General features: G+C 39.6%; 1 protein-coding gene and 1 pseudogene across 1 annotated transcript; both read right to left on the bottom strand.

Annotated features, from left to right (window-relative positions):
* Positions 1-2,073: 2,073 nt before the first annotated feature.
* On the bottom strand, positions 2,074-10,880 carry LOC114904797 (RAD52 motif-containing protein 1-like). Its single transcript, XM_029239101.1, is given in 7 exon segments — positions 2,074-2,175; positions 3,634-3,719; positions 5,366-5,466; positions 6,441-6,607; positions 6,984-7,106; positions 10,226-10,405; positions 10,785-10,880. Coding segments are annotated over 7 exon segments (855 nt in total).
* A 714-nt stretch (positions 10,881-11,594) lies between these two features.
* LOC114903829 overlaps positions 11,595-14,276 on the bottom strand; it is a 33,021-nt pseudogene continuing 30,339 nt past the window's right edge.

The following is a 14,276-nucleotide window of genomic DNA, read 5'->3' as shown; positions in this document are numbered from 1 at the left end:
ATAGGAGGAATCCTATACCAACACCTGTTTTGATTCTTTGGTCACCCTGAAGTCTGCATTCATGGCCTACCAGGGTTTGTTATAAACTCACATATCATTACATACTATTTAGGACAAAAAGTGCCTTTCAGCTATTTGGGAATAGTATGAGTCATGTCTACTGGCTTTTTAGGATTTCTCTTGTGGGCCCATCATATGTTTACCATGGGGATAGCTGTCAACTCAGGAGCATACTTTGCATCAGCTACCGTAATTACTTCTATCCCTACAGGAGTAAATGTATCTAGCTGATTAGCAACTCTTTCTTTAATTTTTCTTTTTTTCTTTGTTTTTGGCTGCGTTGGGTCTTGGTTGCTGCACATGGGCTTTCTCTGCTTGTGATGAGCGGCAGCTACTCTTCGTTGCTGTGCGCGGTCTTTTCATTGCAGTGGCTTCTCTCGTTGCAGAGCATGGCCTCTAGGCACGTGGGCTTCAGTAGTTGTGGCTTACGGGCTCTAGAGGGCAGGCTCAGTAGTTGCGTCGCACGGGCTTTTTGCTCCGCAGCATGTGTAATCTTCCCAGACGAAAGCTCGAACCCGTGTCCCCTGCATTGGCAGGCGAATTCCTAACCACTGCGTCACCAGGGAAGTCCCTGGTTAGCAACTCTTCACGGAGGTAATACTGTATTACCTCCCACTATATTATCAGTTTTAGGCTTTAGTTTTTCTTTTTACAGTAGGTGGTTTGACAGGAATCATCTTAGCCAACTCATCCCCAGACATTGTCCTCTAGGATACATACTATGTAGTAGCACACTTCCATGACCTAATGTCCATGGGAGCAGTCTTCACTATTATAGGAGGCTTCCTACACTGATTCCCACTATTCTCAGGTTATACAGTTAACTCAGCATGAGCAAAAATTCACTTTACAAGTATATTTGTAGTAGTAAATATGACTTCCTGCAGCACTTTCTCGGCCTCTCAGGGAGGTCACTACGTTAGTCTGAGTACCCAGAGGCACACACAACATGAAGTATTTTGTCTTTAGGCTCATTCATCTCAGTAGCAGCGGTAATGCTAATAATCTTCATACTTTGAAAAGCATTTGCGCCTAAACAAGAAGTCTTAGCAGTGGAAACTGCTACTCCTAACCTAGAATGGTTACACGAATGCCCTACATCATATCCTATGTTTCAAGATCCTACCTATGTAAATGTAAAATAAGGAAGGACTCAAGTCCTTTTCAACCAGTTTCAAGCCAACACCATAACAATTATGTCTTTCTCAATAAATGAGATAAAAGTAAAAAGTGATGTAGCTTTGTCAAAGTTAAATCATAGGCTAAAATCCTGTATATCACTAAGGCATATCAATTTCATCTAGGCTCTCAAGACACAGCATCACCGATTATGGAAGAACTTTTACATTTTCATCATCACACAATAGTGATTTTTAAAATAAGTTCTCCAGTCCTCTATATTATTTCACTAATATTGACATCTAAACTAACTCATATATATACAATAGATGCACAGGTAGAGAAAATGTGAACAATTTACTAGCCATTATTGTAATCTTAGCTGCTCTATCATCATTGTGAATCCTTTACATGATACATGAAATCAATAACTCTTCCCAAACCATAAAAAACTATGGGTCAGTAATGATACTGAAGCTACAAATACACAGATTATGAAGATTTAAATGTTGACTCCTCTGTAATCCCCACATCAGAGCAAAAACCAGGAGAATAATGACTAATAGAAATCAACAACCGAGTACTTAGAGATAGTCATTGAATATTAGTTCGTTTCATCTAAATTGTTTTACACCCCTGAGCTGTTCCTTCTCAGGACTAAAAAGAGCTGCTAACTCAGGACGCCAAAATTAAAGAATCCTAATACCGACAGGACCAGGCCTATGTTGTGAACAAGTTATTCCACCACCCCTACAGAATTTGTTCTTGTCATTGTCCACATTTGAGCCATTCTAATGGGTGTCTCCAGCAGCCCAGTGGTGGAGGGGTGTTGGGAAGGATGCAGAGCTTCCCCAGGAAACCACAGGACCTGGCATTCTGGGAAATTCAAAAGTGCTAGTCCAGTTCTGGCAATCTGAACACTTCCTCCTGAAAGCTGAAGTCTGAGAGACATTCTTCCTCCCTTTGGCCACATGGCTGACAAGAAAAGTAGCTGACCTGCAAAATGAGCACCAGTTAGGGTGGCGGGAGGGGGACACTCCTTACAGTTGTGCTAAAATGTTGCCATTTCCTCCAAACTCTCAGTATTCACGTCTCATGATTCATTCACAACTCTATTATTAGGGGGTCACCACTGAATCAGTGATGACTCCAGAATTTCTGTAGGAGGGGTTTGGGGCAGGTGAGCAATTCATTCTGGGAAAGAGAGTTTACAACCAAGTGAATGGCCCTTTACATTAGCATGGGAAGACTTCCCCCATCCCACCTTGTCTCAACAGAGCCATTAATCTAGAAAACACTACAGTGTCACTTTTCAGAGGTCTACCCTGTGTGAACACATGGAGAAGACACTTAGAATGCTAAAGTCAGCATATTAAGTAATTTTCTTGAAATACTGTAACTAGCACCAGTTTACTTTCTTCACAGTCCTTTCCATAATCTATTTAATTTTAGTCCTTTTTAATTGTTACACCTTTAACACCTAAATTCCAAGAGAGAAGGAGCTTCATCTTATCTCCACTGCCTAACACATAATGGTTTCTAAATGGAACTGATTCCAAGATTGGCATCATTTAGGAGTGGATATGTTGTTATAATCAGGTTTCCAAAATCTTTAGTATCAATACGGAATCCTTTCCTCTCACATTTCACAGGAAGCTAGACTTCTTATAGCCCAAACATGGATACAATTGAAGTTTCCTTGACTGATTTAAATTGAATTAAAATTAAAATAATTATTTTATACAGGAAAAACTTTCAATTTTTTTTCATTTTTCAGAACATAACCACCTTTTCTTTCTCTACTTTCTTCCCTTCAAAACAAACTTTGCAACATTGGGGTGAGTTAAATAATCAGAAATCTAGCCCCAAATTAAGCTTTCAATGACATGAAACACATTTTTTGCTCCTTTTAAATAAAAATCCTATATGCAGTACATTAATGTTTTCTTTGAGAAATTACATTAACAACTTAATCCCTAATTCGAGGTATCCATATAACTGGTTTACAGATAGGTTCTTTGGCAAAAAGATTTAACACAAGATATATATGAGATGTTGAGATCTGGGTAATATACCTTACTTGAAAGGCATGAATAGTTTTTAAACAGTGTAGCATAATCACACTTAAGACCATAGTTACTTTGTTCCCAAGTCCCTGCAATTCTATTTGAGGGGAGTTCTAAAAGGCCTGTGTCTTCTCCTGTGTCCGCAACCGTAGACGTACACTGGTGGCCCTCAATCCTGCTCTCCAAACTTCAAATAAGGGACCAGAGACAAGACTCGGGACTTGGAAAAGTCCTAGAAATTCCCTGCCTCAAAAGCACTTTCATAGTTTCACATTTCCCTAAGGAAGACAGAACTGAGTAGATATGCTGAAGTCTTCCAAATCCTGCTGGTTGTTTTGAATTATGGCTACACTGGCTGTGTACCTCTGGAGTTTTTAACTCCACATACTTGAATTAAATCCTGTAGTTCCTCTTCGGTTCTAGCATCTGTGACATCTTCACAGGGTCTATATGCCACAGCTGTTTTACCACTTTCTGTAATAACGTTAACAAGGATCAATTCAGAAGTTTTCTTGTTCTAAAACTTCCTGTATACAATGGTAGCACCGAATAATTAGACATTCTTTTGACTTCTAAAAGCAGAAAATAAGAGCATTTTCCTAGAAGTTCCCTCATCTGACACTTCAGTTTTTATTATAATTATTTGTGAAAACATATATAAGAAGTATCAACTTTGGTTCAAAAACTTTATGATCTTAGAAATAAGAACTAAGGAATAAGGACATAGAAATTAAAAGCTGTGGAAACAAAAATGTTCAATCACAATACAATTAAATAGGAAGGCATCAGGTGGGGGTCAAAGTGAGTTCAAACCTGGGAGAGATACCACTGGACTATAATAGATACTTCCTATTAGAAGCAAGGCAAGTGCCTACTCCTTGGGACCAAAATTCTACCAGATACAATGAACAAAGCTTTGGAGACAGAGACAGACAGACAGAGCATTTGAACACTCTACTGGCAGAAACTGGCCCATGTACCCTTTGGACAATACAGCTTGCCTCAAGGCAAGCTAGAGCCACCAGGCTTTTTGGTCTAAGGGGTTTTGTGTACATATAAGGAGTACCTTGGCATATTAGGCACAAACAACCCAGGCATTTAGTTTGGTTCTTAAAGGTTGTTACCCAGAGTTGACAGCGGATGGAGATTCTGCCTGATGACCAGAGAAGTCAAACTTCACTGGAAGGACTGCCCAGGCTGGAAGGCCATGACCAATCCAGGGTCAACTCTTACAAGCCAATAAGGTCACTGACAACTTAGCTAGGATTTCTCAGTCTCTCAGCCTGCAGGGCTGTGAAGCAGGGGAGCAATTCTGTTCCGGGAATCCACTAAGCATAAAGTTTCGTTTGGGCACAGCCTGTGACATTCTCACCGCTGCATAACTCGATAGGGAACACAATCAACGCTATTCAATGGCATGACCAATTTCAAGACTCACAAAAACGTAGCTGATTATTATATAAGAATGATATTCACCCAATATATCAGAAATGAAAACTGAAATTAAACTGATTCCAAAAACATAATCTAATAAACTCTTCAACAAGAAAACAACAGTAATAATAATAGTCAATATACTTTGTCTGCTTACTATGTTTCAGGCATAGTTCTAAGCTTTTTACATTCATCACCTCATTTACTCTTACAATATCCCCGATTTGGTGGTAAGCTGAATTACTAACCCTATTTGCAGATAAAGAAATTGCAGCTTAGAGATATTAAATACCTTCAAATGTCTCTGGCTGGAAAAACCTAAAATTGCTACAACAACAAAATCTAAGAGACAAAGTTAGGACTCAAACACAGGTGTCCAAGGCTTATAATCACTACCCTATTCTGTATGATAAGCAAGCAATTGAGGAAGAACTGGATCAAACACTTTCTGTACGAACTGAGGCAAGTGATTCTACATCTAAGCACTGGGGACAATAATATTTGCTGTCGTTTTTCTCATAAATGCCACAAAAAACAAATTTAAGGCTCCTGCTGTGAAAGCATCTGGTGAATGAAAGAATATGTAATGTTTTAGATAACCATTATTTTCATCCAATTAACTTTTCAAATAAATTTATTTGCTCACTGAAACTGAAGCAATTCAACGACATTCAAAAATGTCTTACCTAAAACCACGATCAGCAATTTCTGGAATGCATCTGTCATAGCTTTCTGAATAGCAAGCTTCTGGGTTACCTTCCTTCCCATAAGGAATGATAATGACCCTAAATCCAACCAAAACAGATGAATTTAAAATGCCTATATGAATAACTGATTTCTAGGTTATATGTTTAAAACTAAAAATGCATCTGTGATTCTTAGATCATTATCTTAATGATTAAGGGCAGGCACAACACTGGGGTACGGGTGAATGTCTCCGTTGCAGGTATACACTGGCATGGCACATTTATACTGCTCAGATCTATTCTGGAAGTTCCTAAAATACTACACGGGAAATGCAAACCAAGGACGTGGCACAAATCTCATATTACTCACAGATTTCAAATAGACAAGCTGAGGCTACACTGCTACAGACCCTGCTCTCCCGTGCGTAAAGGGCTGGACTCATACAGTGAGATAGATTTGGTTGTAGTGCAGATGATCTGGCCTCTACTCAACCATCACCCACTCAGGTGGATGGTGGAGCCTCCTCCACTCCATTCGTTAACAGCCCTGCCTCTGACTTAAAACCCTAAGCCCAAGTGCCATGGATTCTAGGAAAAACCTCAGTATCAATCGGAATCCCCTTTCTAGGGATCTACATTTACCTATTCTGCTCAGGCCCTTTTACAGGAAGCAAAGGACTGAACATTTACACATGAGTTTATTTCAATCTTTAGACAAAGATTTTGTTGGGATAACTGAAGGCCAGAAGATATGTGCATTTGAAGGACTATTTTAGCCCAAAACAAATTATTAACCAAAAAAGAAACCCAAAAAAAAAAACAAAAAAAACCCTAATTTTCCCTCCTCCTAAGCTTCTTGGCAGGCAGTCAGTATTAAAATTCTAATGTTTAAGGTGCTGTCAGGTATTGCCTAAGATAAAAACCTATATTGTCGGGTAGAACAATTCTGCCCAGGGCTTTACTTGCTTAGAAAAGGTGATGATGTATCTGAAAAGTTGAGTTTCAGAAAGAAAGGAAAAAAGAGATATCCCACTTCCTCACCTCCCCACTCACACACATACTGGAAAGCAGATATTCCTCCAACATATCCAAAGGTTCCTCAGCCGTGCCAATTCAGGGACTCCTGCACTCGTGGGAGGTCAACACCACCTCTAAAGCACAGAAGAACTTCAGGCTTTGCTTCTGAAGTGGTGTCACAATATCTTCATTTTCCCTTTCTTCAAGGTTAGAAAGATCCTGAAGCTGTTAGGATTTTGAATTAAAGGCTAGACTTCAACATATACTGTTGTTAGAAATAAAAACTAAATTGTAGCAATCCCAGGTAATAGTTTAGGTATGCTATCCCTTCAAAATCAACTGAGACTTGCAAATGAATGACTACATATGGACCACTATTCCTTTATGATATACCATACAAATACTGGAGAAAATTATGGACACCACCATCCAAGTCATTGAGATTAGCACTAATTCTAGGTGGTAGGCCAACGCTCAGATACTTCCACGTGGAAGCCTCCCACATCTCCTCCCCATAGCCCTGTTCTATTCTTCTCTCTAAAGTCTAGGAGTTCAGTGTTGAAAAGAGTCTTGTTAGAGAAAGAAAATCTACAGAGTTTACCTTGATGATCCTTTTTGACCACCCATGGAAATCAAAGTAGTAATTTGCCAATTCTTGGCATCTGGAGCTGTTTAGGGCAAGCGTATTATGTTCAACCGCCTTATGTCTGGTGCCGAGATGAACCTAAAGACATAAAAGACCTAAAAATATCACAACCCTACATAGAGACTTATTTTGGATATACCTGAGATTTATCAATACCAATTTTATAGAGTGGTTGTGAAGATTAAGTAGGACATTTTAAGCAATGAGTTCACAGTGAGCCCTAAATAAATGTTATTTATTATTTTTAAGTCAGTACTTTTCTGCATCATTTCCAGGGCCCCTGATTAACCGGAAGGTTCCCTGACCTCTGGTAGTGAAAGTGATGATGAAAGCAACCAAGGAAGCCCAGCAGAAGCCTATTAAGGGGCTGGGTGTAAGCAAAGGAATGGACTGTTTTACTCGTCTCATCCTGTAGCTCTTGCTTGAGCATATGACGTGAAGAGGAGATAAGATGGACCTGCCACTGAATTAGGACCTTAATCTGTAGCACCCCCTCCCCAAGTTACTAACCCCTGTTAGAAGAGGGAATACTTCTACCTCTATAAATGTAAATGAAGCAACGAAAAGAATTAGAGGTTCATATGCATTAACAAGCTTCTTTGAGACTGCAAATATTTCCATTCTTAACTCTCTAAAGAACTTACATATTACTGTGGATTTTTTTACATCACTAGTTCTTTCTTAAATATCTATTTCCATTTTGAACAGGGTATAGTATATAAATATAGTCATAAAAATTCAAATAATACAAATAAAGTCAAAGCATTGTTAATTCTTTATTGATTTGTTTGTGCATCTTCCTCTGTCACTAGTTTATGAGCTCCTTAAGTGCTTGAAGAAACCATATATTATTCTTTCCTTGTTACCAGAAAGAAGAATACATATTGGCATATAATAGAGGAGTGATGGTCTGTTGACTGAGTGAAGGAATGAATACATAAGAAAATGAAATTACTTTCTCCAACTGAAGCTGCCTGCAGGGAAGGAGAAATGAAGACTAATTTTTAAATGTTGAGTGTCACGTGGGACGCTAGGTCCTGTGCGGTGAGTCAAAATGGAGCTGTCCTGGACAATTAGGAATCTTCAGGAGGGCTCTGAGCCACTGGGTAGTAGAGACAGTTCACATCTGGGATAACCTTGCCACAGTTCTTGCTGTCAAACATTTCCCTTCGTGCTACTGAGAAAAACTCAGATACATTAGGCCTTTCCTTCATTTCATTTTAAGATGTTATTCTCTTTTCTGTATTTATAAAAAACACAGGGGAAAAAAGCTAAGAAGAATGTATAATAGCTGCCAGTGAATAAAATAACACATAATTGGAACTTCCGTGCTGGTGCAGTGGTTAAGAGTCCTTGGTCCCAATGCAGGTGGCCCGGGTTTGATCTCTGGTCAGGGAACTAGGTCTCACATGCATGCTGCAACTAAGAGTTCGCATGCCACATTTAAGGAGACTACAAGCCACAACTGAAGGAGCCTGCCTACTGCAAATGGGGAACCCACATGCCACAACGGGGGAGCCCTTGAGCCACAACCAAGGACCCTGCCTGCTGCAACTGAGACCCAGTGCAACCAAATAAATAAATAAATAAATATAATTGAAAAAGAACCCATAAGTAAATAAGGAAACAATTTCGGGGGTGTGGGTAGTAAACTAAGGCTCTGCATTAAATAAAGAAATCTAATACGAATGCCCTTTCCTCTCAACTCTATAGTGACTTGGAGAACATTTTCTTCAGTACTCTATCAGTGACGGGCTTTATGCTATGAAAATCTCACAACCTATGCTTCTGGAATGGTCTTAATGTCCAATATAAGAAAAGAACTCATTACTCACAACTGATACCAAGTAACTGTTTCATACTCTTTCCAGGACCATCTGTAATATCTGAGTGGTACGTGAAATGGCTGCAGGGTCCGCAAACTAAAGAATGTCTGACACAAAATCATTTCAATCCCAGGAAGTACAGCCAGGATTGAAGAGGGTGTTAAACAGATTACAGAGGTGGGAGGTAGTGTACCTGGAGTCCCATCTGAGGAGAGTTCTCAGATTCAATATAGGTGAAATCAGTGAGAAAAGAAATATGGGTGAGAATAGGCAGCGAGGTCAGTAGGAAGTAGCTAGAGCAAGAAGCCAATCAGAGAAGACACACAATTATAAAGGGAAAGGTCTGGGAAATCTAAGCCTCACTCACTTATTCAGAGGAATTGAAAAGGTCCTTAACATAATGAAATGTTAATTCTGGGGAAGTAAAATTGGATGGCATGTTGATATGGAATAAGGTTTCTACAATGCATTAAAGAATATTTAACCATTTTCTGGAATCTGAAGGGAGTTCTGAATAGGCAGTTTGAGAGTGATGAGGATGATGAAGACTCCTTTATCTTACATCTGACCAAACTTTGTCAAGCTCGAGACTTCCCTGGTGGCACAGTTGTTAAGAGTCCGCCCACCACTGCAGGGGACACGGGTTCGATCCCTGGTCCAGGAAGTTCCCACATGCCGCAGAGCAACTAAGCCCGTGTGCCACAACTACTGAGCCTGTGCGACACAACTACTGAAGCCCGCGTGCCTAGAACCCGTGCTCCACAACAAAAGAAACCATCACGATGAGAAGCCCACACACGGCAACTAAGAGCAACACCCGCTCGCCACAAATAGAGAAAGCCGGCACGCAGCAACAAGACCCAACACAGCAAAAAAAATGATAAATTAATTAATTTTTAAAAAATTGTCAACCTCACACATTTAAAATCCACATAAAAGTAAATAAAAGGAAGACTCCTGTGAAGATTTCTTAAATTAAAGGGCAGCATAAAATGACATGGGGTTTAACATCAGTTAAGTTTGGGTTTGGCCTCTAGTTTCCACGTTTACTGTCATGAACCCTAAGTAAGTCACTTAACCATCCTGAGTTCGAGTTTCTTCATCTAGCAAAAAAGAAACAACTGGGGAACTGGGGAATCAGTGGAGCAGTGCATCTGAGAGCATTCTGTACACCACAGTGCTGTACAAACGCTGGCCTTTTTTTTTTTCCCCCTGGGATCTTAGTTCCCAGACCAGGGATTGAACTCGCGCCCTCAGCAATGAAAGTGCACAGTCCTATCCACTGGACAGCCAGGGAATTCCCGATGGCCTATTAGTTTTAAATTCAGCACATCATCCCAGTAGAGTGGGGAATTCCACATTTGGACCCACCTTCACTGGAGATGTGTGAAACAGTTGCTTCTGGTCGCATGCCTTTTGGGCTCTGTGGGCATCCCTTGCTGAATAAAACTTGATGATGGCAGAGAACACAGGACAGGCCACTGCTGCGTTTGGGAAGACTCAGACCGAATACAGAAGGCCAAACCGGGAGAAGACTGTGAAGAGAGAATGCTGCAGGGCGGTCCCACGCTAAGAAAGTGCAGTAAATTTCAGGTCCAGGAAACCAAACCGCCCATTCCCTTATATTCCCCCAGCCCTTCGCACAGGTAACTGTGGTGAGCCTGGAACTCCAAACACTTCTCATTTCATGAACAAGTTTCCCTCTGAAATCCTAAGCTTCGAGAAGCATTAGGAGGCAAAGACTTCTGTTGGGAACTATCTCTCAAAAGTCTATGGGGGAGAGCTGACTGCTCAGGTCGTCTCTAGAACTAAGATTCCTCTCAGCGGAGACCACAGGCAAATGAGGTACTGAAGCAGTACCCCAGGGAGCCCAGTTACTGGGGCGCGGGGCGGCTTCCTCCACCTCTCCCTCTGCTCCGGCTCGTCTCACTTGCAAGGCCTTGGCTGTGGGTTGAGAGCTCAGCTCCCACAGCAGCAGGGTTTTGTCACCCCCAATGGGAACCGCAAAAGATACCAACTGCACCATCCTATCGTCACAGCACGTGCGCGGCTCAGGGCGCAAGCGGACTGCGCCAGAGAACGCGTGCCCGCGCTTTTTAAAAAGTTAGTGCCAATAAATCTAATATATAGAAAAACAGTTGAAAGCCCCTAAGTGTTTTGTAGATAGAAAAGCTTGAGATTCAGAGCAAGTTCAGAGCTTGAGAGTCTAAGAATAAGCTAGCTCTCCATTCCATTAGAAGTGCTAGGTAGCAGCTTCTGGTTATGGAACCCGAAATTCTCAGGCTCCAAATAGGACATAAAACAGCATCACTTGTACTCTTTATAAAATTGCAGAAACAAACAAAATAAACAAAAATATATTTACACCTGTCCTATAAGACAAAGGGTACTTGAGACCTAATGTATATAAAATCAGTTTACAAACTGTGAGGCACTATATCAATAAGTTCTCATTTGCAGAGAGCACAGCATAGGATATGAGGCCATTAATGTTAATTCCCTTCCCCCTTTCATTCCTTTCTCTTGTTCCTTTATGTATGCGGATCCGTTACATTATTAAGCTAACAATGTAACTGAGATATTATTAGCTTAATAATGTAAACAAGAATCTGATTTTTAGCCAGGGGGTAATTCTTAGAAACTTAGGGAGCTCGAACTCTCAATTAATGAATTAAAAGAATGCAATTACATCATTAATTTTAAAATGTATCATCATTGATTAAAAATAAAAATTAAAACATTAAATTAAAAATTTATTATCCCGCAATTGAGACTCACCACAACGTGTGACGTCTGTCAGGCATTCACTGTCACAACGCAGCTTGACTGTCTTTCAGACAACCTCAATAATATTTTTAAATTGGCAGAGGCAGCAGGCCATAAGGCTAGGTAAGATCCTATAAATGGAAACACAGGTAATTAAATTTGTGGCAAAAGAGTTACTTGAGTAGGTAGAAGAGGTAGGCCAAGGCCACCACAGACCAGTGCAAAAAGGAGTTCTTGGGGCATATGGACTGCAGAACTGGATAGGGGCCGGTTTGCCAATTCCTGCTCTTGACTGTTGTAAATAAACATAGAGGAGGAGAGAGGTGCCCAACAGAAGGATTAGAATGGCAGTAGGTATGGTATGCCTAGAAAAAAGGGAATAGGGATTAGAATTGGGTGACATTGATCTGTGGTTTAATTCAGAATTATCTCCTTCTAACCCGAAATCCTCACTTTGGGTTGAGAGTACACAGGAAGAAGGCAGACTTCTAAGAAGAGTCTGAATAAGACCGCACCTTCTGGAGTCCCTTTCTCAGGTCCTATTTGTGAGTAGTAATATATTAGAAATTATTCTAGTAATAAAAATGCATCGTGTGGTTAAACAATAACAGAGATCACATTGGCCAAATCTGGACAAAAGGAACATTCGAAAGAATAACATTACCATTATAATAAGTTATAACATAGTTAATTGAAAAAGAAAGCACATGAGTTCATAATGATACGCAAAATGAAAAGTGGGGGACCTCTTCTTTATAAAATAATGTCAGCTAATAAATGCAAAAGGAAAGATAGAATTAGGAAAATGTCATTTTGCATCTATCAATGTAATAATCGATTCACACTAGGATTATCATTGATGCACAGTTGGGTGAAGAGTTGTTTGAAAGTAGGATCTTCACTGATTCCAAAGTATCAACCCACATATGATTTATCAATTACCAAGGGGAAAAATAACTTTACAATGGAGAGATATGGAAGATACCACCTTAATCAAGTGATCAAACTTAGTACTGGGACACCTGAAGTGATGAAGTATGAAGAATACATCACCTATATAGTATTCTTCCCCAAAATATTTCCTTTGAACCTAATGATGAAACAGACAAATACTGATTGTGGGGCAATTTCACGACAACTGGCTTAGATTCTTCAAAAACACCAATGTCATAAAAGACCAAAAAAAAAAAAGTGCTAGGGAAATATTCCAGATTAAAGGAAACAAAGGCATGACATGCAATTCCTGATCTTTAATTGGACCCTGTATCAAAACAAAACAGACTTAAGGAATGTTATTGGCTTCTGGTCAAGATGAAGTTACAAGGACCATTTAACCTCCCACCTGAAACAATGAAAACATCAGACAGAACATATGAAACAACAGTTTTCAAGAAACTGGACCTCAGGCAATAAAGTTCAGTGATCCCCAGGAAATGGGAAATAAATGAAGTGATCCCTATAATTGCCCTAACTTACTTCTCTGAGAGAGTGCCCTGGTCATCGTACAGGAAAGAGAAGTCCAGGCAGAGACTGGTGGACTCCCTGACTGACGAAATGGAGCTGACAGTCTGGGAAAACCAAGGTAACTAGAGTTCAAAAAGCAGAGTATCAGAGACAAAAGAAATGCACAGACAAAGAACTCTGGAGATATGCAGAGGGATCTCTTGAGAATTCAACAAAGTATTTGTCAGTACATTTGTGTGAGGAATTACTTGATACCAGGAAAAGGACCACATGAAAGGATTAATAATAAGAATAACTGGATATCACACAAGGTTGTAGGAATAGTACCTGTTCTTACAAGTCAGACTGGAAAACCTCATGATACTCAGAAAGGACTTGTCTCAGTAGTTGCAAATAATGTGCTCCAGACTAAAGGGTACTTGGACTCCTACCCAACGAATCTTAAAAGCTAGACCTAAAAGAATAAAATTGTTTTGAGTAACTTAATTTCACCCAAAACAAAGCCCAAGCATTTTACAGGAATATAAATATATATATCACACAATAAACTAAAGCTCACAATATCTGGGATCATATGAAAAACTGTCAAGCATGCAATGAAGTAGGAAAATATGACCCATACTGAGGCGAAAAGGCAATCAATCAGAACTAACATAAAATCTATACAGATGTTAGAAGTGACGTTAAAGAATATTTAAAAAGTTATTATACATGAAGAAAAGTTATTATAACTGTATTTCATATGTTAAAAAAACCCAGACTATACACTGAAAATGTTAAGTATAGGCATGGAAAATGTAAAACAGACCCAAATTGAGCTTCTAGAGGTGAAAAACCATGTGTAAATGAAAAAGACATTGAACGAGCTTAATGGGAGATTAGACACTGCAGAAGAAACGGTAAGTGAGCATTAAGGCATAGTTAACAGAAACTATCCAAAATAAAACAAAAAGAGTAACAAAACAAAACAACAACAAAAATGAATAGAGCATCAGTGAGCTGTGCAACAACTTCAAGTCGCCTAATACATGTGTACTTAGAGTCCATGAAGAAGAGGAGAAATACAAAAATTTGAAGAAATAATAGCCATAATTTTCCCAAATTGGTAAACTCTATAAAGCCACAAAGTCAAGAAGATCAATGAAATTTAAGCATAAGAAATATGGACAAAACTACACAAAGGCACAAAAAA

Source organism: Monodon monoceros, unplaced genomic scaffold (assembly GCF_005190385.1).
Source record: "Monodon monoceros isolate NGI ecotype Baffin Bay Population unplaced genomic scaffold, NGI_Narwhal_1 Super_Scaffold_21, whole genome shotgun sequence".
NCBI lineage: Eukaryota > Metazoa > Chordata > Mammalia > Artiodactyla > Monodontidae > Monodon > Monodon monoceros.
The sequence above is the reverse complement of the archived record's forward strand: the minus strand, read 5'-3'. Positions and strand labels throughout refer to the sequence as shown.